This window comes from Canis aureus, chromosome 30, assembly GCF_053574225.1.
Source record: "Canis aureus isolate CA01 chromosome 30, VMU_Caureus_v.1.0, whole genome shotgun sequence".
NCBI classification, from domain to species: Eukaryota; Metazoa; Chordata; class Mammalia; order Carnivora; family Canidae; genus Canis; species Canis aureus.
In genome coordinates this window covers 35,751,991-35,776,215 of record NC_135640.1, presented here as the reverse complement: position 1 = coordinate 35,776,215, position 24,225 = coordinate 35,751,991, and the positions used below count along the sequence as shown (strand labels likewise).

General features: G+C 50.5%; 2 protein-coding genes across 2 annotated transcripts in view; one reads left to right on the top strand and one right to left on the bottom strand.

Annotated features, from left to right (window-relative positions):
* SIM2 (SIM bHLH transcription factor 2) overlaps window positions 1–2,261 on the bottom strand; it is a 54,728-nt gene extending 52,467 nt beyond the window's left edge. Inside the window, exon 1 of the mRNA XM_077879172.1 lies at window positions 1,615–2,261. Within this exon, the coding sequence (XP_077735298.1) occupies window positions 1,615–1,789 (175 nt within the window). The 5' untranslated portion in view covers window positions 1,790–2,261. The remainder of the gene's footprint in view (window positions 1–1,614) is intronic.
* Window positions 1,864–20,127, top strand: LOC144301571 (uncharacterized). The gene is made up of 3 exons (XM_077878685.1): window positions 1,864–2,186; window positions 2,359–2,647; window positions 7,788–20,127. Exons 1-3 carry the CDS (start codon window positions 1,864–1,866, stop codon window positions 8,622–8,624), a joined length of 1,449 nt encoding a protein of 482 aa, XP_077734811.1. The 3' UTR covers window positions 8,625–20,127.
* Window positions 20,128–24,225: the final 4,098 nt, after the last annotated feature.

Sequence of the window (24,225 nt, the reverse complement as noted above, 5' to 3'; positions counted from 1 at the left end):
AGAGTCAGACCTCCTAAAACCCAATTTTCTTTTAATTGTAATATTCTGCTTCTCCGGTGGTGGGTGTGGGGATCACCCTTGGACAGAGTAATAGCGACCACCCGCTTGACAACTCCAGTAGGAGGGGCTGGAGTGGGGGCACCTCTTTATATTGGGGACAGAAAAGGAAAGAAGGTGTCTGGGGCTGAGGTGGAGGTACAGGTCACAGGCTCCTGCACGAGGGAGGAAGGTGCTGGAGGCTGCAGGGCCAGCTGGGAGGCAAGGGCTAAGCCAGGCGACCGCTTCCGAGCCCCCTGGACTCCGCGGTCATCTGTGCCGCAGGGCTGCAGGTCGCGCTGGGCGCCTGGCCCTCTGAGCTCCACCGGGGAGGCAGTGTGAAGTGCAGCTCCAGACCCAGAGCCAATTATTTCTAACCGGCTTAGGGGCAACCAACCCAAAGGTTAAGCTTACTGACTTCTGGTCGATTGCCTGGCCAGGCACTGCCTTAATGGAGGTACCCTGCACCAAGAGCGCAGCTGTCTCGGCAATGCAGCCACCGCCGTCCGGTGTCCCGTGGCTAAAGTTGTCTCAGCTCCCCAACCAGCTTCTGGAGCTCCACTCTGCCCCAGAGGTCTTGGGAGTGTCCAACCGGCACCCGGTGCAGAGTGTCCCAGCCCAGTGTCAGAATTTATCGCGCCAGGCTCCGGCAACCCTGGCTGGGGACAGAGACACTGAAAGGTGATCGGTTCAGAAACACCGGGACACCAAAAGGAACGCTGCGGTGCGGTGCCCAGGCCTCCCTCCCTAGCGTTGCTGCTCAGAAGTGCCCAGCCTGGCAGCCATGGTCTCCCGTAGGCCATGTGCTAGCAGGGAATGCTGGCCAGCACGCCATTTCTTACCACCGGGAGTCTGCTTGGACCCGTGGGTCCTGGTGACCCTTGCCCACCAGGGCACCTGCCCCTCCCGGTTCATAATTCCAATCAGGAAAAGAAGATTGCTCTGGCCGGCCTGCCATTTTCCTACTAATGGCCTCTCTCCTGCAAAGTTTTAGTCTCTCCTACCCATATCGGCCCTGTCCAGCCCCAAGGGAGGCAAGCAAAGAAGGAGCAGCCAGAGAGCCCCAAACCTGAGGCCCAGGCTCCAAATAAATGCCCTGATTACTGTTCGGGCCTTCAGGGCCTGGGCCTCCCGGTGCGCTCTCCTCTCCCAGGTCAGGAGCAGCAGGCGTGTCTCACCTCTGGCTGGGGTGCACACACTTCCCCTCCACAGGAAAAGAGATAGGAATGAAAGAAGGAAAAAAATAAAAAGGGGCAGTTAAACGAAGAAAGAAAAGAAAAGGAAGGGAAAGGACGAGAAAAGGAGAAACGAGGAAAGGAGAGAAGAGAGAAAGCAGACTGGACTTGTATGATCACAGAACAATTCCTGATTCTCCCCGGGCGACACTTGGGCCCGAAGGCGGTCTAGTCCCCGCGGCGCCCGCCGAGACCCCGACTCCTCTGTGCAGCAGGAGCCCCAGCCCCCGGCGCGGCCTCCCCTGCACTCCCAGGCCCTGGCGCTCCAAGCCAGCTCCAGCTCCCGGCTCGGGCCGAGGCTCCGGGCTCCCCAGCGCTCCCGGCCGCCCACCTGCGGCCTCACCTTCGGGGAAGACAGCCCGCATCTTCAAGTAGCTGGTGGTGAGTCGGATGATGGACGCCTTGTCCAGCTGCGAGGTGATGGCCGACGGCAGCGGGAGCAGCTTGGCCAGCTCGTAAAACTCTCCATTTTCCTTCTCCCTCCTGGTCTTGGCCGCATTCTTGGACTTCTCCTTCATCGCGCCGCGGCTCCGGGCATATTAGACCCGGCCGCGCTCCAGGCCCTCGGAGCGCCCCCGCTCCGGCTGCAGGGATGGGGAAGGGGCCGCGGGGGCCAGGTGAGGCTGGGGCACGGCCCTGGGCAGGTGCGCCGGGCGGGCCTGGGGCACCGAGGAGCCTCTCCGCAGCCGCCGGGCCGGGCCGGGAGCTCGGGCAACCGAGCGGCGCCGCTCCGCGCTCTGCCCGCCGCCCCGGGCGCAGCCTCCTCCGGGCGGTGCTGCCCGCGGTGCCCGGAGCCCGACTTCCCGCTCACTTCTGCTCGCTCCTCCTCTCCGCCTCTGGTCTCTCGCGCTCGGCTCCCCGGGAGGTGCAGGGTGGCCAGCAGGGGGGCAGCGGTGCCGCTCAGTCCTCGGCCGGGTGTGCGTCCCCGCGGCCGCGAGGCCCCTCCGGGCTGGAGGGCGGCAGGGGCGGCGGCGGCGGCCGCGGAGCCATGGGGCGGGAGGGGAGCGGCGGGCGGCCGGGGCGGAGGCGGCGGAGGCCGGGCCGGGCGCGCACTCCTGCCCTCCCCGGCGCTTCCCTTCGCCTGGAGACGCGGCGCCCGGAGCCCGCGATCTGTCGCGAGCCGCAGCAGCTCCGCGGTCCACGTGCGACCGAGCCGCGTTTGTTTATGGCGGACCCGCCTTCGGGCGGAGCACTCGGCCGCCGCGGCCCGGGGAGGGGGGCCGGGGGGAGGGACCGCGGCGGGGGCGGGGGCGGGGGCGGCGAACCTCGCCTCCGACCCCGCCGCGGCCCGGGAGCCCCAGGCGCGCCTCCGCGTCGCGGCCTCCGGGGACCCTCCCAGGAGAGGCCCGCGCGCTCCCGGCCTCGAGGAAGCCCCGGTGAGTGCGCCCCGCGCGCCCCGCGCGCCCCGGGGACCGGCTCCGGAGAGCGGGCCGCGGGCCCCGGGCGCTGGGATGGGCAGCGGGGAGGGGCGGAGCAGGGACGGACGCAGGGGAGGGACGCGCAGGCCTCCCCTGTGGCTCCGGGACGGGTCCTGGGCGCGCGCGTCCGAGGGAGGCGGCTTGACCCGCCGGCTTGTGCGGTTCCGGGGAGCACCAGCCCTCGGAGCCCCGCGCGGCTCCCGCGCCCTCGTTTCCCCACTTCGCGGGGCCGAGGGCCCAAAAGGGGGGGGAGGCCTGACGGGGAGACCCCTCCCTCAGGGTGGGGGGCGCCTCCAGAGTGCCCCTTCTGCCCTTGCTCTCCTGGGAGCACTAGAGCGAAAGGGGATCGGCGCCTTCCGAGGAGGGGCTGCAGGCCTCGGGGACGCGCGGGCCAGACGACAGGAGGGAACCGGCGAGCCGGGCCCAGCGGCCAGGCCTCGCCCAGGGCGGCGGCGGGAAGGCATCCGACAGTCCCCGCTTCCGCCGCCCGGCTCAGCGCAGCGGGGATTTCGGGGAATCGCGGCCGGGGCTGTGCTTCAGGCGGGGGGTCGCCGAGCTGAGTAAGCGAGCGAGCACCGGTGGGGGCCAAGGTGGTGGGCCAGGAGGCGCGCTTGGAGACGCAGCCGTGGGGCGTCCTGGTGCCTTCCCTCGGGGCCACACTGGACCCCAAAGAGTCCTCTTACCCCATCCCCCGCCCCCGCAGCTCTGCGCCTGCAGCCCCGGGACGGATCTCCTCCAATCCCCGACGGTCGCACCGACCCTCACCCTTCTAGCAGTTTGAATACTGCAGCCACTGTGCGGAGGTGCGCGCTGGGGGGACGCCGGCCGCCCCCGCGCGGGGGCACAGAGGGCAGCTGCAGCGGACGCAGGACACCGGGTCTGGCGGGTCCCTCGGCCAGCGCCGCAGACTGTACGACTGTGGAGGGCCTGGCTTCGAGGTTGGCTCGGGGAGGAGAGACGCCGGGGCTCCCGGGCTCCGCGCTGGGATCTCCGCTTCCAGGGCCACCTCTCTCCCTCCCGGCCCGGAGGAGCCTGCCGCTGCGCGCACCCCCGGAGAGGGGACCCGCCTCCCGCCCTCACGTCTGGAGAGCGGGCCGGTGGGCCACCAACTCTGCCGCGGGCGCTCCGGACCTTTTCTAGGGCTCCCTATGAAGGGCAGAAATTCCACCGCGTTGGAGGCGGGCGAGACCTTGGGTGCGGGCTCCGGCTTGGCCCCCACCTGCCCCGCGCCCCGCGGAACCCACTGCCACTGCGGTGGCCTCTGCTCCCGGGGCTGGCGCTCCGAATCCAAAAAGCAGCGCGAAGTTTCGGAGATGGTGGCCTCCCTCAGCCAAAAGCGGAGCGCAGCGCGGGTCCCTTGGGGTTCTGGATCTAGGAGCACTTTCCTGTTTCCAGCGGCGCGTGCAGAAGGGTCTGGACCCGGCGCGAGCGGCGAGGGTACGCGGGACCCAAACGCAGGGCGCAGGGCCCGCTTCCCTGCCCGGACTCTAGCGCCTGACCGCGCAGACACTTGTCTCGAGGCTTCCCGGAGAAGCGGCTCCGAGAGGAAGGGACCGCCGGCTGGGCCTGTGCGTGCGCTCCGGCACCTCCCTGGCTTCGGGAGGATTTAACGCTTCCCTCACCCCCACGATTTCCGATCCTCAATTATGGACCCGAGAGAATTCCCCCCATCTTGAAAAGGATTACTCCGATCGCAGAAACATGGCTAAGTGGAAGAGGGAGAGACCCAACGAGCAACGAGAACAGAAACTTAAACCAAATTTCCCGGATTTTCCCAGAAAAGCGTATTTGAGATCTGGTGATCTCATCCTCCCAGCCGCTGTTCTCACATCAGCAGGATCCCTCGGAATCGTGGGGGTCTGAGAGGCGGCTTAACGGAGCCTTTGGAGACTCCTAGAATTGTGGGGGTGGGACATTTCCATCCCTAAGCCTGCCTCACCCCCCAACACATTCATTCAAGATACACACCCGCGCACACGCCCCCGCCCCACACACATCACGATGGGTCTGGGCTTCCTCCCTCGCCCCCATCACCGAAAGTACCCGAAGTACTTGGACGCAGACCTGTAGGTTTTCCCAGGTGGTAAGAATAGTGACGTCTATGTGGAACAGCGAAAGGATAACGCTCCCCTCCACCGTCCGCGCCTGGGTGGGTCTGTTCCAGAGCCCCTTCTACCGGAAGGAAAGCCTGGGACCCCTATTACACTTAGAAGGGACATCCACAGGCTTTGTGTAAAATAGGAAAAGCATTAAATCCGGGCTTATTAGAGTGATCAGGAGCGTCAGCGGTGGCCACTGACTGGGACACCTGCTGTGTGTCCCTTGCTCCAGGGCTCCCGGTGCAAGTAATAACCCCCCCTCCCCCCATGCTTTGGTGCTGACTCCAAGTGCCTCGCCCAGAGCATAGAGCTACTTCTCCCCTGCAGGGAGCAGGGACCACAAAAGACCCTGACGTCCGGGCATCACCCAAAAACAGTAGTTCCCCTGCTGGCCTGGAAGGAGCCTGCAGACTCTAGAATGAAGGGAGGCTGGGGGCAGGAAGGCTTGTGGGAAAGCCCCCCCCCCCCCCACACACACAGTGAGGTCAGCAAGTTCTGGTAGTGCGGCCTGTTCGCCAGGTGCCCCCACCCCCAGTCCTGCTTCCCGCACTTCGGTGGACCCCAAGGTGCACCAGCACGCCTCTACATACCCCCCACCTCTTAGAAATTTTCCATTAGGAAACTGATCTGGAAGAAATTGAGGCCCCAAGAGGAAAGGGGCGGGCCCAGGCCGCCCCACATCTGCTTGGATTTTCCGCTTCAGATGCTCCGCAACTGTTTTTCCCCGTCCCCGGCCGCGCCCGGCGCCTACCTGAGGCCCATCCCCCGCGGAAACTGACTTTTCGAGTGAGATCAAGGGGGGAGACGCGCAGATGTTCTACCGGGGATGGGCTCCTGGAGAGGCTGCTACAGTGGCAGGCGGGAGAAGATCAGAGACTTTGTCACTAAGGAGGTGGGGGAGGGGAGAGAACGCCTCCCATCCCTGGTACTAGATGTGGGGGAGAAGGTGCCGAAGATGAGGTTTCTAAGCAGAACGAGGAGACAGAAAATCCAGGACTGGAGACATCTATCTGGATCTATTCAATTAGTCTACACAATTAGCAAGATATGGTTACTCCAGAACATCCCGATCGCCTCTAGTATCACCTGTATGACTATCCTGGCTAGGAGTTGTGTTTTTGGTCCCAGATATCAGAAAGAAAACCCCGATTTTTCACTCCTTTCCTTGGGCAAGCCCCATAGAATTTATCATCAACTTTTCCTGGAGTCATTGCTACTGCCAGAAAGATCAGACCACAAATACGGTATCACTGCTCATTGTTTAAAAGTAATTAGTAGTAGCCAGAGCACTTTCATAGTGACTCCATTCCCCCAGAGGTGTCCTAAAGCCAGTAACTGGCTCTGCTCGCCTATTTCCAAATAGAGGAAGAGGAGTTTATCTGTTTTTTGTTTTTTTGTTTTGTTTTGTTTTTAATAAGTTCGTTCACTGCAAGTTACTCCTTTGGAAAGAGTGTTTGCTTTCAACTTGGTGGGCAGTGTCTCTGATGATCTGATTATACTGCAGTGACCAGGGCAGATCTCCCCCTGTGCAGGGGGTCCAGAGGGCTCGGGCCTCCACACGGTGCCTCAGGCAGTTTGGGTGTGGGGAGGCAAGAAGCAGAGGCATTCCAGGGTGGGGCTGCGGGGGGAGGGGGGATCATTCTCACCCTCAACTCCTTCTGGGTTCCTACCTGGGCCTGCTCTAAGTTGACTCTGTTCTGGGGAGTCTGAAGAGAACATGGTCTTTTTTTTTGGACTCCGGTGTTTAAGACGACTCTAGGTTCTGACATTGGGGTCTGGAGGCCAGGGCAGTGCGTCTTGACCTAGGAATGGAATAGCTGCTGCCCACTTCTCTCCCTCCCTCAGGGGAATGCATTTAGGGGAACAAAAACAGTGCCTCCGGTAATTAATTATAGCAATTAATCAAGTCCCTGAGCCTGTGCCACAGGGGGCCATGAAAGCTGCCCCTTCGGGTAAAAGAGGGCCACTCATTTCTTCTACTTTTTTTTCCCTGTAGGTAAGGGGGGTAACCTATCTTTTGCATTTTCCTTCCCTGTCCCCAAGCCCGGCCTCACTTTCTCTCCATTCTCTGAAAAGATGCCCGGGTGCTTTGGTGTGCCCCTCCCAATACACTCAGACTTCCAGTGTTCTCCAGGGAGGGCAGTTTACCCCTGGAAGTCAAGCAGCACCCCAGACCAGCATCAGGGCTCAGCGATGGTTAGGGGTCTTTGGCCGAGAGAAAGAGAGAGAGAGTGAGAGAGAGAGAGAGAAACGATCTGAGCCGACCTAACCCCACCCTTCCAGGACCCGGCTGCCTGAAGTCTCCCCAGTCCGCTCTGGGCCCGGCTTCACAGAATCGGCGCCTCAAAATCACAGTTCTGGGAGGAGGTTGCCCGTGGGCTCCAGGCGAAGCCCCGCTTTTCGCCTCCCGCCAGCTGGGGATTGTGCCTGGAAACCTTTGAGCTGGAGGAGTCTTAACAGTCGGGGGTGCGCTGAAATTCCGCAGTGGTTGTACCAATTACACACCACCTTGAAACCTGAAAACCAGTTAGTTCATTAAAGACTGTGCCAAAACCCACCTTTCACTTTTGAGATCAAACAAAAATTCCCTTTAGAATACAAAACATTCCCCAGAAATAAATATTTCTGCACATCAAAGAGCACAAACCTGATGGGCTTAATTTTTTCTTCTTCTAGCAGATCTTTAGTATAATAAGGCTGATTACAGAATAGGGCTATTTCAGAACTTTGAGGACACAAACTCGTTTCATTTAATTAATACAACAGGCTTATTAGCAAAGAAAACTGAATATTGGGGAACCTTCTCCCTAAACAAATCTGGAAAAAGAGGCATGCTTATTCATTCGTGGTTGCGTAGGGAGTTAGAGAAAGGCCAGCAGGGAGGGGGGCAGGATGGATTGGCCCCCTCCAGCCTGGCCTGGGACGCGAGGCCGCCCCAACCCGGGGCGTGGGCGTCTTACTGCTTCGCGAAGATTTTCATTTTTTATTTTCTTGCACAGGCCGGCGCGGTAGGCGGGTTTCCTGAGAGGTGTGTGTGCAGGAGCACACTCTTCCCTCCGGGGAGGAGGAGGAGGAGGCGACTCCCGCGGCAGAGAAGAGTCCCGCGTCCTGGGTTCCGGGCACACCCAAACCGGACTTCAGGTCTGAGCGGCGGCGGGGCCACGGCGGCGCGGAGAGTGCACCCCATCCGGCCAGGCCGGGAGGCAGTGGGGGGACCCCTCCCCTCTCCAGGTCCTCCCCGGCTTTGGGAGCTGCAGGCCACCCTCGGGGACACGGACGGCGGCAGGGGGCAGAAGAGCCAAGCCTCTTTGACGCTAGAGGTCTTCTTAATTCTGCAGAGGGGACTCGGGACTCCTGCCCCCGGCGCTGGGTGCGGGCTCAGAGGGCCGCTTGGTCCCTCCTCTTTCGCGCGCACGGTCCGCGTGGTTAGAAACGCGGCGCGCGCGGGTCGGCAGAAGGGGGCGCAGTGCGCACGGCCGCCTCAGGGACTCCGCGTGGAGGGTGGAAGACTCGGGGAGCCCCGGCGCATCAGAGCGCGCGGGCTGCGGGGTGGTGGCAGGACACGCGCGGGCTGGGGCGCACGGCGCGCAGGGAGAGGGCGCGCACTGCGCAGGGAGTGGGCGGCGCACGAGCACGCGCGAGCTCGGCGCCCACGGCCGGGGTGCAGCGGACCCGGAGGGGGGCCTCCGATCGCACCGGCCGGGAGCGGGGGTGCACAGCGCGTGCTCGCTGGGAGGTGCGTGCGAAGCCCCCCTGCACGCGTGAGGCGGTCAGGACGTCGTCCCCGCCGTGGCACGGGCACCCGGTGCCCACTTCCATCCTTCCCACTCGGGTAGCTCGGCCTCTGCTCCCCTCTTCGCTCCCAGGTTCTCTCCATGCGGGAAGTGGAGACCCGAGGGAGACGGGACGCGCGCGGGGCGGGCGGGAGAGGAGGGAGGATGGGGACCCCGTGGGTGGGAGGATGTCTGGGAGACCCTGAAGGCTGGCGCTTTCATCTGGGCCTCTCTAAAGCCCCGTGGGTCACTCCCCCTCTCGCGCGCATTTAGCCCGGTTCCGGAGTCAAATTCTTGCAGGGAGCCTCCGCGTGGTCCCCAACTGGGCACCTCCACCGTCCTTTAACTGCCCCGAGACAATTCATTTAAGGTGCCAGAGCAAATACCCCGAGGAGAAGGCATGAGGACAAAACACGATTTCCGTAAAAAACGAATGACTAAAAATTAGCAGTTCTTCTCGATCCAAGAATTCCCCCCACCCCCCTGGCAAAAGCATCGGTTAGCTGATAAACTACAAGGTGGAGTCAAATGGTGCGGCTTATGAATATTTGTAGCCCCAACTCCAGCACCGTCTTCGTTTTTTAGAGGAAACCAAATAATCCTGGTTGTTGCACTAACGCTGTTTTCGCCCTGCGGGTGTGGACAGAGACACTATTTAATCTTGCTATGGAGTACTCTGTGCTGCTCCGTCCGCGGCTTTTGAGCGGCACTTTCCTCGCTCAAGGCGCAGATTTGCGCACTGAGGAGACCCTTCTCCTTGCTTTCCCCGTTATGGGAGCGCTGGTCAGGGTCCCCGTGTGGCTCAGTGGAATTATGCAGGTGCTACCCCGCTCCCAAAGTCGAAACCAATTTAAACCCTTTAATTCTGGTGCTTTGAGAGATCTAGTTTCAATCTTGCTTAATTTTATTTATTTTTAAATTTCTATTGTTTGTTTTTATGTTTTTTTTAAAGATTTTATTTATTTATTCATGAAAGATAGAGACAGAGGCAGAGACACAGGCAGAGGGAGAAGCAGGCTCCATGCAGGGAGCCCGTCGTGGGACTCAATCCTGTGACTCCAGGATCATGCCCTGGGCCAAAGGCAGATGCTCAACCGCTGAGCCACCCAGGCCTCCCCTATTTTTATGTTTAATGTAAGCTCTACGCCCACCCTTGGGTTTGAACTCAGAACTCCAAGATCCAGAGTCGCATGCCTTACGGACTGAGGCAGTGGAGGGCTGGTGAAAGGGGAGGGGGCTCAATCTTGCTTTTAATGTTGGAGAGATCCTACAGTCTCCAACCCTTGCACAGAGCTTGCAGGATGAGAGAGGTGGATACTTGGAAGAGTTTGGTGAGAAATCTAACTTTTGAATAAATGCAAGCCAGAGTGGGGTAAGGAACAGCGCAGAGGTGAGTGGCATTGGAAGATTGTGGCTCAGGAAGATCGGTTCAGTGACGGGGTAGATGCTGGCTGCAACTGGCGAGGCCACAGATGCCTTTTTCCAATTGTTTGGGGACTGTCAGCATTGTCTGGGCGGAGCAACAGCCCCAGACACCCTTGAAGCACTTTTAAAAAAGGTAGTGAGCACTGAAAAGCTGCTATGTGAGTTGGCTTTATGTCCCTGGCAGTTGGATGCCTGGGAGGAACAAGATCAGTGCCATTATTACCCATGCGAAAATAATCTCAGTGTTTATTGAAATCTACTTAAAATAGTTGACCAGGAAACACCTTCCTGCTTAAGCAACATAAAGGGTGCTCCACTGAAATCCAATGGGCTTGTTTGTGTTTCTGTTTAGCCTCATGTCTACACTGCATTTTTGGAGAAGCTGTGGCCTCTGACAGACAAGCAAGTGGAAGCCAGGGGATCTGCATCTGCTGGAACCTCAGGGCCAACTAACCCTGCCTGTCTGTTCTTTAAGGATACTTGGACTTTGCTTGCTTGAGATCAAGGAATTGGATTTTTTGAAAATAAATCCCAGAAATGGAAATTCACACTCAGTATCTTGCACAAATATTTTAATTTCTGAGTGGCCTGGGGTGAGCCAAGAGGATAGGATCCTTTGTGCCATAGCCATGGCGGATCCTGAAAGAGCAGAAAACCTTCAGCTCAGGGTGGAAAGGCAATAATTTAGACACACAGAGAACATTCCCAGCTAGAAGGGGAAAAAAAAGACTCCATCTGTAGTCAGAAGATTTGTATGTGTACAAAAATCCTTTGAATATTATTTGACAGTAAATGTCTTTTTCTGGTTCTGTTTGTTCTTGAATTTCTCAGCAACCTTTTGCATGTGTGAATCTTGAACTTCGTTCCCAGCAAAGTTGACTAATGGATCTTTTAGGAATTCACGCTTTAAAGTTGACTTTCTGTGTTGGTCGTAGAAGCTACTTCACTTTAGAAACTTTATGGGATGTCTGTCAAGGGAACTTGGGGTAAAATTTCTCAGGAGTGTCTCTAAAGACATTATTCATAATTAAAAAATGATTCAGAGAAATCACCAGAAAAATTATGGCAAGTTATGTTCAAACATGTTTTCAGGCCATGTGGAATAAATAAAATCATTAAGGTCTGGTTGGGTAATATTGCCTCCCAGCTTTACTCTGACTGTGCCAGGAGGACTTGATATAGTTTCTTAGATGTGATAGCAGCTCACGGGATAGGAGCCAAAGGACATCCATGCTTTCTCCAGGTATTTCTTTTTTTTTCTTTTTTAAAAATATTTTTTTTTCTGAGAGATAGAGAGCACAGGGATGGGGGGAAGGAGGCACAGAGGGAGAAGGAGAAGCAGGCTCCCCACTGAGTAGGGAGCCTGATGTGGGACTGGATCTCAGGACCCTGGGATCATGACCTGAGCCAAAGGCAGATGCTTAACTGACTGAGCCACCCAGGTACCCCTCCAGGTATTTCCGTATTGATAATGAAGTTATAGGGATCCCTGGGTGGCGCAGCGGTTTGGCACCTGCCTTTGGCCTGGGGCACGATCCTGGAGACCCGGGATCGAATCCCACGTCGGGCTCCCGGTGCATGGAGCCTGCTTCTCCCTCTGCCTATGTCTCTGCCTCTCTCTCTCTCTGTGACTATCATAAATAAATAAAAAAAAATTTAAAAAAAGATGTTTAAAAAAATGAAGTTATAATTCCATCCCCTTCAAAGACCCCTGAATAGTATAGTCCAAGAAGTGGGCCAAGTAGCACTAAAAGGAATGTCTTTAATAATAGGATTTTTGTAAAGGGGGGAAATAAAGACTGGAAAACTCACGTGACAGAGTCTGATAGAATGAATCTATTGAAACACAAACGCGCCTGGTTGTAGGTAAGTTGAAGTTCAACTTGGCTTTCTTGGTTGAACTTGGTTTCTTGGCTCCTCGATGAATTTCCCAAGACAAATTGCCTTGCATGAAGCTTTGCCCTGCAAAGAAAAGCAGTATATGGAGGTCCCAAGGGCTTAGCATTATGATAATGCTCTAAGCTGGTAGTTATGTGGGTGCAACCGCTTCCTGACAGCAGAGCAGGGCTTGTGAAGGCTGTCTAGTGGCCTGCTCTGGCTAATGCGACTTGGGAGGGTATCCCCTTTCCGGTCTTACTTTGGGCATTGGTGATGGACTGGGACAATGCATGTCAGTTGCTAATGTTCCTACAGAGAATCAGTGTTTAATAAGCCAGTTAACTTAGTCAATAATGCCAACTAAAGAAGCAGCTGCACTTGCTAGAAAATGTTCCTGTTTATGTACCTAAAAGAATAGATGCACTTTCCAGCCCCATGCGTGGTCACTGCAGTGTGACTTACTGGATCATTTTGGACTCTTCACTGTCAGCTAAGTGATGGGCCTGTGCGGTGACTCAGTGTGAGGGTGGCTGAAACAAACGGATCCAGGGCTGTGTGTTCCAGGCACTCATTAGTCTTTGTGGTCTAGAGCAGGGCTAAGTTAGAAGCTGCTCGTACTTTATCCAAGGAAAGGAATACTGTTCTTTGACTTGAGGAGCCCTCACGCACTCCTGCTTGCACACAAGCTGTTACTCATTCAGAAAACTTCCATGGGGTGGCCACAGTGTGCCAGGCGCCCAGCCAGGCATTTGCATGATAAAAGTGAGTTCCTGCCAGAGAGGCCATTCCCAGTCCCCGAGAATGCTTTGGAGAATGCTTTGATTGAGAGTCTGACCTGCTAATGTGTGTCAAAGGCCTTAGAAATGTCCCCCAGGTTTTGAACCACTAATTCTATTTCTGATTATTTGTGCTATGGAAAGCATTTCCAAAATGAAAATGGCCTTTTTGGTTTTTCAAGATTATTTGTGTAATGGGTAAGGGTTCAAGCTTTGGTGTCACATCTGGGTTTGACTTCTCTCCACCCCTCAGTTTGGGTGTCTGTACAATGGGGATAGGAACTATCTCATAAGGAGGTTATGAGTTTTGACTAAAAAAAGAGTGACATCTACAGTGAATGTGTAGGGCCTAGCACATTGCTTGGGTGAAGGAAGTACTCAGTAAACTGTATAATGCTACTACTACAGGCATTATCATCTTGGCATTATTTTTATTATTAAACTTTGGAATATTAATACTGATAATATCAAACTCTGGAAATTCTATCCTAAATGGGTGGAGTCAATTAATTGTGTTGAGATTATATATAGAGCCAGTGAAAACTTATGTAGCTATTAAAGATTATGTTTATAACAGCATGGCATGGCATGGTAAATACCTTCCTAGAGTATGAATCCTAGTGAGCAGTCGTGTTTCCCAGGCTGCCTAGCAGCTAGGGTTCCTGATGTGAATTAAGTGTGGTCATGAGATGCATGTATGTGAGAAGTAAAGTGCAAGTCATGCTTCTGTCTTTGTGGTTTCCGCTGGTAGGCACCATCAGTGAATACGGTTGTTTTGTTTTAAGATCTTATTTTTAGGGGCACCTGGGTGGCTCAGTCAGTTGAGCATCTGACTCTTGATTTTGGCTCAGGATGTGATCTCATAGGTCATGAGATCGAGCCTCACATTGGGGTCCCGGGTCGGCAGGGACTCTACTTGAGATTCCTTCCCTCTGCCCTTCCCCCATCCTCTTTCTTTCTCTCAAATGAATAAATACATTTTTAAGATTTTAATTTTTAAGTAATTCTACACCTAGCATGGGGCTTGAACTCATAACCTCGAGATCAAGAGTTTCACACTCCCCTGATTGAGCCAACAGGCACCCTAGTAAATACGTTTCTGATGTGTGTGTGTCAGTGGTGACATGGAACTCAGACGCTGAAGCCCACAGTTCCAGTGGTGATTTTTTTCATCCTTGGCTGGAAGCTGATAAGGGCAATACTGGATTTAGCCAACCATGCCTGCAGTGCTGTCCACGCCCCAGAGCCCGGAAGAGCCAGAGTCTCCTCCAGTACTTCCAATAGTTTTAGAAGCACCAAAGTTCTTCCATCAAATCTCTTGCTGCCTGAAAAAATAATCTCCATTATTGTCAACTAAATCCTGACCAACGTATGCTGGAAAGTGTGCCAGTACCATGAAATGTTGTATGATCACCGACAAAACAATAGAACTATAGAGAGACAAGTACCAGAAAGATATCCTTAAAGCATTGATCCTGAGTATCGTTGGGTAGTAAGACTATGAATAGTTTTTCAATTTACTTTCTATTGCCTTTTTTTTTTTTTTTTAAAGAAGCTTTATTGGGACGCCTGGGTGGTTCAGCGGTTGAGCGCCTGCCTTCGGCCCAGGGCATGCATGATCCTGGGGTCCTGGGATTGAGTCCCACATTGGGCTCCCGGTAGGGAGCCTACTTCTCTCCTTCTGCCTGTGTCTCTGCCTCTTTCTCTGTGTCTCTCATGAATAAATAAATAAAATCTTTAAAAAGATAAAAAAGCAGCTTTATTGAGATACAGTCATGTACCCTACAGTTCACCCATTTAAAATGTACAACTCTGTGGTTTCTGGTACATTCACAGATGTGTGCAGCCATCACCACAGTTTTAGAACATTTTAATTGCCCCCTCCAAAAAAAAAAAACCCCACCCCGTTAGCTATTAATTCCCTATCTTCCTGCCCTCACTACTACCCTAGGCTACCACTAACTTACTTTTGTTCTCTAGATTTCCCTACTCTGGACTTTCATATGAATAGAATCACACAGAATGTGCTGTTATGTGTCTGGCTTATTTATGACTTTGCATAATGTTATTGATATTGTAGCATACACGCTGTAGTACCTATGAGTACTTCATTCCTTTTTACTGCTAAATAATCGTCTACTGTGTGGGTAGTCCACATCTGGTTTGTCCATGGGTCTGTTGACGGACATTGGCATTGTCTTTACCTTTTGGCTGCTGTGAATAATGCTAGTATTTCCCTCCAACCTTTACTTTGACCATATAACAATCTTATGATATATATTTAGCAAATTTTATAACAAAGAAAATCTGACCTGGGTAACTAGTACACTTGAGTTTTGTATTCAGAAGAGGGTAAGACTGTAGATTGCATCCTTGGATTGGCCAGCTAGCTTAGTACACATTAAAACTCTGTTCCAGGGATCCCTGGGTGGCTCAGCGATTTAGCGCCTGCCTTTGGCCCAGGGCGCGATCCTGGAGACCCGGGATCGAATCCCGCGTCGGGCTCCGGGTGCATGGGGCCTGCTTCTCCCTCTGCCTGTGTCTCTGCCTCTCTCATTCTCTCTCAGGAATAAATAAATAAAATATTAAAAAAAAACTCTGTTCCAAGCCAGATTTACAACCTCTGTAAGCCCCCCTGTCCAGCAACCAGTCTGTAATTGGCACTTTTGGTGAGCAGAAGTATGGGAAGAGAGACTACGAACTCATCTCCACTGTTTGGGAAATGTCTCTGAAGCCGGAAGGATGGATGTGTGAACCACACCCAAGTCCTGAGATTTGACTTTTGGTATTTTCACTTTAAAAGGTGTATCTACTGGGGTGCTGTAGATGTTCTATATCTTGATCTAGGTGGTGGTTACATGGGATTCGTTTGAAAAATGCACTGAGCTTTGTACCTCAGACTTGTCTGTGCTGTGATATTTAACTATGTGAAATTTACACCCTAATTAAAGAAAAAAAAGAAAATATAATGTGATTTCCCTCCTATCTCGTCCCTCATATCTATTCCTCTCCCATTTTAGCTGCTGCTGTTTCCTTTCTGACCATTTCCAAGTGACCACAGGCTCTTGCCACACAGTTGGAAAGGGACAGAGCTGGGATTTAGTCCAGCTCTTACTAACGTAGTGTGGAGTGCTGCTTTCACTAGGAACTCTTCCAATGCCTAGAATCGATATGATTTTTGAGAATTGGCTCCAAAGCCTATGGCCAGTAAGTACTGAGGCTGGTCTAGGGCCCAGGTCTCCCAGCCCTGGGGCACGTGTACTATGTCTATACCATGTACCTCTTTACCCCCAGCACCCAGCATCGTACCAGGCACGTAGTGGATGGCCAGTAAATATTGGTTAAGTCAATGCGGCCCGAGAGGGGTTATCATCAAAGGCCAAGCAGGCTGTCCACGTGGCATTGCTAGAAAAACCAAGGCAGGAAACTCAATTCTTTTTTTTTTTTTTTTCCTTTGGCAACACCGATGGATGCTGGTCTGTCACAAGAGCATGGAAAGTTCCCACTGGAGATATCAGAACTCTCTGGCAACCCCTGCGAAGTGTTAATTTTAGCTTTCAGTGACTGATGCCCTTGTATAATTTAATGGGTCAGGAGGAGCATGAGCCAAGATTACTCACTCAGAGAGGTGTCCTTTCCTGTAGAGTCCTTGGCGAGTTAATTCAGTTTGTAGACACTGGCTACTTCCACATTTACTTGAAGAGAATTTCTGCTGTTTTGAGTCTAGTGTGAGCATTATGAGCTCTCCCTTAAAGAAATTAGTAATTTATCCTATCAATCAAATGTTCCCAGAGTTCATTCATTAAACATGAGTTCGACTCACAGTGTCAAATGCTAAAGGGCTATAGTAATGACCGTAAAATAAACAAAATACTTGCACGTCCCTGGATATTCTGAGTTGAAAGATACATAGGTTGAATATCAATTACTTGGATTAAAGAAGTGCAAATCCACAGAGCTGTCCACGTCTACCCGGTTCTTCTCCTGGTATTCCTCGTGGAAAATGAGGAAGTTCCACCCTGAGGGGGAGATGCCTGTAGTTCAGGAAAAATAATATCCCAGCAGCTATTCACAGCTGCCCTGGTGTCACTGGGGACCGGGCTGTCCAGCAGAGCACACATTCAAGATGCATAAGAGGATCGTGAGCCTTCTCAGAAGATCTGTGCTATTTATATGACCAGATCACACATGCTTTTGATCCCGTGCACTTACTTTGTTCAGAGTCTGCTCAAACACTGGATGTAACCCATCACACCTGGTCTCAGGTGCCTCAGCTGATGAAGGATAATTTTGAATTGCTGCCATGGCAGCTGCCATAGGCTTGTTCGGTGAGGTTTGCTTCATTCTTTGACTATTTTATTGCATCCTTCCCTAATTAAGAAAAGTTAGTGGAGGGGTGCCTGGCTGGCTCAGTCGAATGAGCTTGGGACTCTGGATCTTGGGGTTGTGAGTTCGAGCCACACATTGGATGTAGAGGGTACTATAAAACAAACAAACAAACAACCTTTTAAAAAGACAAAAAAAAAAAAAAAAGAAAAGTTAGTGGGAAATGAAGACGAGAAACCATGGAACTCGTGAATGCAATTAGAAGAATCAGAAAGGAATCATGAGATGCTGTAGATAGTGTGGGTCTTTAGATTCAACTGAACACTCCAAGAAATTGAACTGCCCAACTCTGGATTCAGTTGCGAAGGAAAAGAACAATAGTAGAGAATATGTATGCTGGAAATACATTAGAATTACATCTAAGGGTAGGCAGATAGTTAATGAGGGAAATTTTATCTCCGTAGAAATATTCTAATATAGAAGAAGAGAGGATAGAATTAGATTACACCATTTAAAAAATATTTTATTGGGTGGGGGTGACTGGGTGACGGGCACTGAGGGGGACACTTGATGGGATGAGCACTGGCTGCTATTCTATATGTTGGCAAATTGAACACCAATAAAAAATTAAAAAATATTTTATTTCTTTGACACCAAGAGAGCACAGGCAGGGGGAGCAGCAGAAGGAGAGGGAGAAGCAGGCTCTCCACTGAGCAAGGAGCCTGACATGGGGCTTGATCTTAGGATCCTGGCGTCATGACCCAAGCTGAAGGCAGACACCCAACTGACTGAGCCCCCCAGGTGCCCCTAGAATATACCATTTTGGAAACCTCTGATGAAGTTGTAGATTTCATCATCAATCACCTGCCCATCAATGGCTGCTAACCATGGGGCAGGAGGGAGGCTGGGGAGGCAGAGACAAGAAACAGACTGAGCTGAGGAAAATTCAGAGATCTTACCTGCCTCCTGATGGAGTATATATCCCTTACAAAATAGTCTTACCAAAATCATCAACTCTGAATCGGATTCAGTCCCTAACTAGACAATCTACCAGTTTCCAGGAAATACGGGACGGAAAAATATGTTAAAAGACATCAGGGAGGACAGCCTGGGGGTCTCAATGGTTTAGCGCCTACCTTCAGCCCAGGGCCTGATCCTGGAGACCCTGGGTCGCATCCCACGTCAGGCTCCCTGCATGGAGCCCACTTCTCCCTCTGCCTGTGTTTCTGCCTCTCTCTCTCTCTCTCTGTCTCTCTCTCTGTCTTTCATGAATAAATAAAATCTTAAAAAAAAAAAGACATCAGGGAATGCTACCAGCAAATCTAGATTGTGGGAGACTATAGGAGAGATATTCCAGTTTCTTCGACAAATAAATGGCAAGGAAAAAAAGGTAATGGGGAGCAGGCAGGGAGGGAACCTGTGAGTGAAAGGAGTAAGAGACCAATGACCCACATGCAAACTGGGAACTTTGCATCTTAATTCATGCAAATCACCTGGTAAAAATATATAAGAAAACCAGGGAAATGTGAAAGCAGACTGCGTATTTGATACTGTTGAAGTATCAGTGGCAATTTTGTAGGTATGATAGTGGTACCGTACCTGTATGTTTTTGAAAGAGTTCTTATCTTTTAGAAATAGATACCAAACTGGGGCGACTGGGTGACTCAGTAGGTTGACCAGCTGACTCTTGATTTTTGCTCATGTCATGATCTCAGGGTTGTGGGATGGAGCCTTGTGCCTGGCTCTGCGTTCATTGAGGAGTCTGTTTATCCCTCTCACTCTGCTCCACTCTCTCTCTCTGTTGTCTCTCTCTCTAAAATAATCAAATAAAATCTTTTAAAAAAAAGAAATATGTACCAAGCTATTTGAGGATTTCAAGATGCATCTAAAAGAGAGCAAGTAATGTTCACCCTGCTTATGTTTAGCCCCTGAGCCCTCTTGCAGGAGTACATTATAGACCAGCGCTGGGGGCTGCAAAGTAGACTCGTGTAGCTCTGTTACTTTCTGACCTCCTCATGAGAACAGTCTTGGGACAGTGTGCATTTGTGTAGGCTCCCCTTCCTCCTCTGTTATCTCTGGGACTTCAGCTGGTCTGAGCTATGCCTTGAGGAGTAAAGGGAAGCAGGACCATCTACAAGATTTGCAGGGCCCAGTACAAAATAAAAATGTGAGGTCTCTTGTTCAAAAACCAGGAAAACTTGGGAATCCCTGGGTGGCTCAGCGGTTTTGTACCTGCCTTCGGCCCAGGGCGTGATCCTGGAGTCCCGGGATCAAGTCCCGCGTGGGGCTCCCTGCATGGATCCTGCTTTTCCCTCTGCCTGTGTCTCTGCCTCCCTCTCTCTCTGTGCCTGTCATGAATAAATAAATAAAATATTTTTTAAAAAGCAGGAAAACTTGACATTGAAGGTAGTAAACTATAAATCGTTTTCCTTTTTCCTGTGGTCTTTCTCTCTATCTGTCACAATGTTTTTGTGTGTGTGTGTTTTTGTTTGCTGTTTAATGTCATTTCTCCCTTCAGGGATGAGCATGCTTTCAGGGTGAGTACAGACCCTCAGAAGTGCCCAAGGACTCTCCCACCATGTGACTCAGTGATCTTGCATGTGGCTCACCAGCTGCGCAGTCCCCGTGCTACTAGCCACCAGACCCATACATTCTGCTGACCCAAGGTGGCTAAATGGAGCCAGCTATCTCTCCTCCGAAGGGCCTGCCTCCTGAACCCACAGCCAAGGGACATCCCGCAAGGGCATGCCAGGACATACCTGCTACCTGTGCCAGGACATAACTCACTACCTGCAGCAGGAACTGGTGACAGGGCACTTCAGTCAGTTGCCCAAAGAGCGTGCCCTGTTGCCTGCAAATAGTTACATTTTTATTTCATGCTTTACAATCATTGTATCTTTTATTTTATTTATTTATTGCCTTATTGCTATGACTAACCTTCCAACACAATTTTGAAGAGGAGTGTCTAGAACAGACATCCTTTCCTTGTTCCTGATCTCCAGAGGAAGGCTTGCAATATTTCACCGTTAAATATGATGTTTGCTGCAGGTTTTTTTGTAGATGCTGTTTTTTCCCCGAGGTTAAATAGGTTTCTGTCTGTTTCTGTATCTTGGCTTCTGTTGTTGCTGTTGAAAATTCACTTGTCGACCTAATTGTTGCTCCTTTCAATGTAATGGTTTTATGCTCTAGCTTGCGGGTCTTTGGTTTTTATCAGTTTGACTGATTTGCCCACAAGTAATTTTCTTTGTGTTTTTCCTGGTTCCATATTTTGGGCCTGTCTGGGGGACTTCACAGCTAGTATTTCTTCCAATATTGCTTCTCCCCATCATGTCTTCCTCGCTCCGGTGAACCTACCTTAGATCTCTACAGTCTTCCTGGGGTCTCAGTTGAAAGTCTGGGTTACTTACCAGGACTCCTCCTCTCTGGCAGGCCTGGGATTCTAATTTTTGCATCTCCAGCCCCGTGCAACTGGTCTCAGGTTCCTGGGGCTGCCATAATAAATCACCACACACTTGGTGGCTTAAGCAACAGAAATGTCTTCTCTCATAGTTCTGGAGGCCAGGAATCCAGGATCATTAGGACCATGCTCCCTCTGAAGGCTCTGGGGAAGATCCTTTCTTGCCCCTTCTATCTTTGGGTGATCCCAGGCCTTCCTTGGTTTATGCTTGGGTCCCTCCGGTCTCTTTTTATGTGGCCACGCAGCCTTGCCCAGCGTGTGACTGGGTCCTTGTCTCTTCTTCTAAGGACACCAGTCATTGGATTTAGAGCTTACTCTGAATCAGGATGCTTTCATCTCAAGATACTTAACTAATTACGTGTCCAAATAAAGTCACTTGCTGAAGTTCTGGGAAGACATGATTTTGGGGGAGAAGGGTGTACTACTTAATCCACAAAACTACTGTAAGTTCTGCTTAGATTGTTAACCTCTTTGCAAGCCACCTTCTGATTTGTCAGCTCTGGGCACTACATGCGTCAAGCAAAAACCATGTAGAATGTCAAGCTCATATCTCTGCTGTTCTTCTTCTTCTTTTTTACCTGGAATTTTTGCACCTCAAGTACTGACAGTCTTGGCAGTCATAAACTCAATAATTTTTTTTCCTCCCAGCTTAATGTGACCGAGGCAAGCCTCTGGCAATGCTTTTCATTCATCATGTGTAGACTGTGCTTCAAACTGGAAGAGGTTCCAAGGGAGAAAGCAGTGGCCAGTGGGGCTTCCATCTCAATGCATTTCTCTCTACTCTGGGATCTCTGCAGGATAAAGCCGGCCGGTGTCTCGATTATTCTCTGGCTCACTCAGACAGTTGCCTTTTGTCTCTTATCCAGCTTTTGTAGTTGTTCTTAGTACAAAGTTTGCTCTGATACTTCTTCATAAATAGAAATAGGAGTCAGATATGGCATTTCTTTTAATCTAGGCTTGTGTCTACAGCTTTGTGTCTGGCCAGGTGAATGTCTCAGGTGCATTGCTCTTGGAATCCCAGTGGCTGAGAGACAGGCCTCCCCTGCCTGCCCTCCCTGCGCCCTGCCACCCCCACCTGCTCCTTTGTACTGTGTTTAGAGAGAGACATGCAGATAAGCTTGCCTCTGTTCTCTGTTTATATGGCTGCTGCACACACTTCTGAAAGGTAAAGAAATAAATGGAGGAGAAGGATTTTGGAACTAGTGGGACATATCAGAGCTCCACAGGGCTCTGGTCACCTTCTTGCTGTATAGGATTCTTAGTATCAGGCATATAAAAGGAACAACTGCATGAGTAATCCACAGAGTATCGCTTTGTGTGCTGAGGTCTGAGATGCCAGAGCAAGAGAGGAGTAATGTCTAGGAGGGTCTGTTTCTAGAGTGAGCTTTCTCATACGGTGGTATGGATGTTGCACATCCTGCCGTACGTAATCCTCAAAATCTATCGTAGACGCTAATAGGTACTGTGATTAGTCCATTTTACAGATGGGAAAAGTGACGCATGGGGAAGTTGATTTACCTGCAGCCTATATCTGGGTAGATATCCTTTAATCTCTCAGTTACTTTGTACTCTATTTATTTATTTATTTTTAATTAAGTTTTTATGTTTTAATTCCAGTTAGGTAGGGTTAACACATTTTATTTTACTTTTTTTTATAGGTAACATATTGTAGTCTGTTTATTCCATTAGTAAAGCTACATTTTTAACCATTAAAATGCATACTTTAATGCAGATGAATTCTGAATGAAATGAATGAGACCTTTTGTAACTTTTACTTTTTACAGAATTGCAAACTTACAGAAGCATTGCAAGAATCCTGTGAGAAGCCCTCATAGTCATTTTACCTAGATGCACCAATTGTTTACATCTCTTTCTATTTGATTACTCACTTTCTCTCTCTCTCTCCCTCCCTCAATCATTTTAAAATAATAAATCAGAAACATTATGCCCCTTTACCTCCAAATATTTGTGTATTTTCTAAGAACAAGAATAGTCCCTTCTGTAACCTCAATACAATTATTAAAACTAGGAAATTTACTGTTGCAACACTGGTACTATTATTTAATCCAGAGTTTATATTTGTATTTCATCAATTTTCCCAATAATGTTCTTTATAACTACCCCCCCCACCCCCCGATCCAGGATCCAGTGCAGGATCATGTACTGCATTTAGCCGTCATGTCTCATTAGTGTCCTTTAATCTGAAACAGCTCCTCAGCCTTTCTGTCTGTTGTTTTTCATGATTAGATCCAGGCAGTCCATCTTCGGCACGAGTGCTGTGTGCTCATTGCATCCCACCAAGGGGTACGTGATTTTCATTGCCTGCTGACTTTGAATTTGATCATTTGGTTAAGGCGATATAATAATTTATTTATAGTGATTTGATTAAGGCTTCTCTGCTGTAAAGGAATCCTATTCTCTTTGTAATTAATAAGTATTTGTGCAGGAGCTACTTTGAGGCTATGGAAAACCTTGTTTCTCGTCAAACCCTCCTGGGCTCTGACATTCTGTGTCTCCCATGTGTGACATTTCTCTCTCCCTCTGTCTTTGTCTCTCTTCCTCTCTCTCTCTCTCCCCTTTTCTCTTTTCCTCTCTCTCTCCCTCCTTCTCTCTCTCTCCATCTCTCCCTCTCTCTCCCTGTCCCTCTGTCCTCTCTCCCTCTCCCCCCACCTCATCCATTGGCTTATTTAGCTTGTTTCTCATTTAGTGAAGCACTCCTTAATTAGCTTCCTGAGAAAGGATGCATGGGAGGACCCAATTTTAAGATTTCACATATTTGTGTCTTCATTTCATCCTTTATGTCTTCATTCTATCCTCCTATTTGAGTTGCTAGTTTGACTAGTTATAGAATTCCATATTGAAATTTTTTCTTCAGAATTGTGAGTGCATTACTTTACTATCTTCCAACTTCTAATGTTGCTGTTGAGAAGTTGATGTTGTCTCATTCTTAAAAATTATACTATTTTTTTTCCCCTCTGAAAGTTAAAAAATTTTTTTAAATCTTTGGTGGAAGCACTCCCACCCCGCCCTCCCAGCTCCAACTCCCCTTCATGGTGCTGGATACTCCCTGGCTGTTCAGTCTGGAAAATCATGTTCTTTGGTGATGGCCATTGTTGTGGGTGTTCTTTCTTTTCTTTAAAAGGTCTACAAACATCTTTTATAAAAAGATTTTATTTATTTATTTTTATTTTATTTATTTATTTTTAAAGATTTTATTTATTTATTCATGAGAGACACACACACAGAGGCAGAGACACAGGCAGAGGGAGAAGCAGGCTCCATGCAGGGAGCCCCACGTGGGACTGGATCCCGGGCCTCCAGGATTACGCCCTGGGCTGAAGCTGGCGCTAAACCACTGAGCCACCCAGGCTGCCCATAAATAATATCTTAAAAAAAAAAAAAAAAAAGAATCGGACACATAACCCACTGAACCACCTGGCCATCCCATGGGTATTCTTTCTTTGATGATTTCGTCCTCTCTATATTATCTGTCCTCTATAGAACACTTATTGTTGGGTGTTGACTTCTGCATTGATTTTCTGGTTTTCTTTCATACTTTCTTCTTTTATTTGTCTCTTTGACATTTTATTCTACTTCCTGGGGTATTTTTTCAACTCCCTCATCCAACTATTGAATTTTTCATTTTAGTTAATACATCATTACTTTCTCAGACCTCATTCTTGTCCTCTGCATGTACTCTATTTTCTGTCACCCTATTCTTGTTTTATAGATGCATTGTATTCTTTTGGAGAATTTTGCTATATAAATTTTTGAAGTTTTCTTCTGCTCCCACATTTGTCTT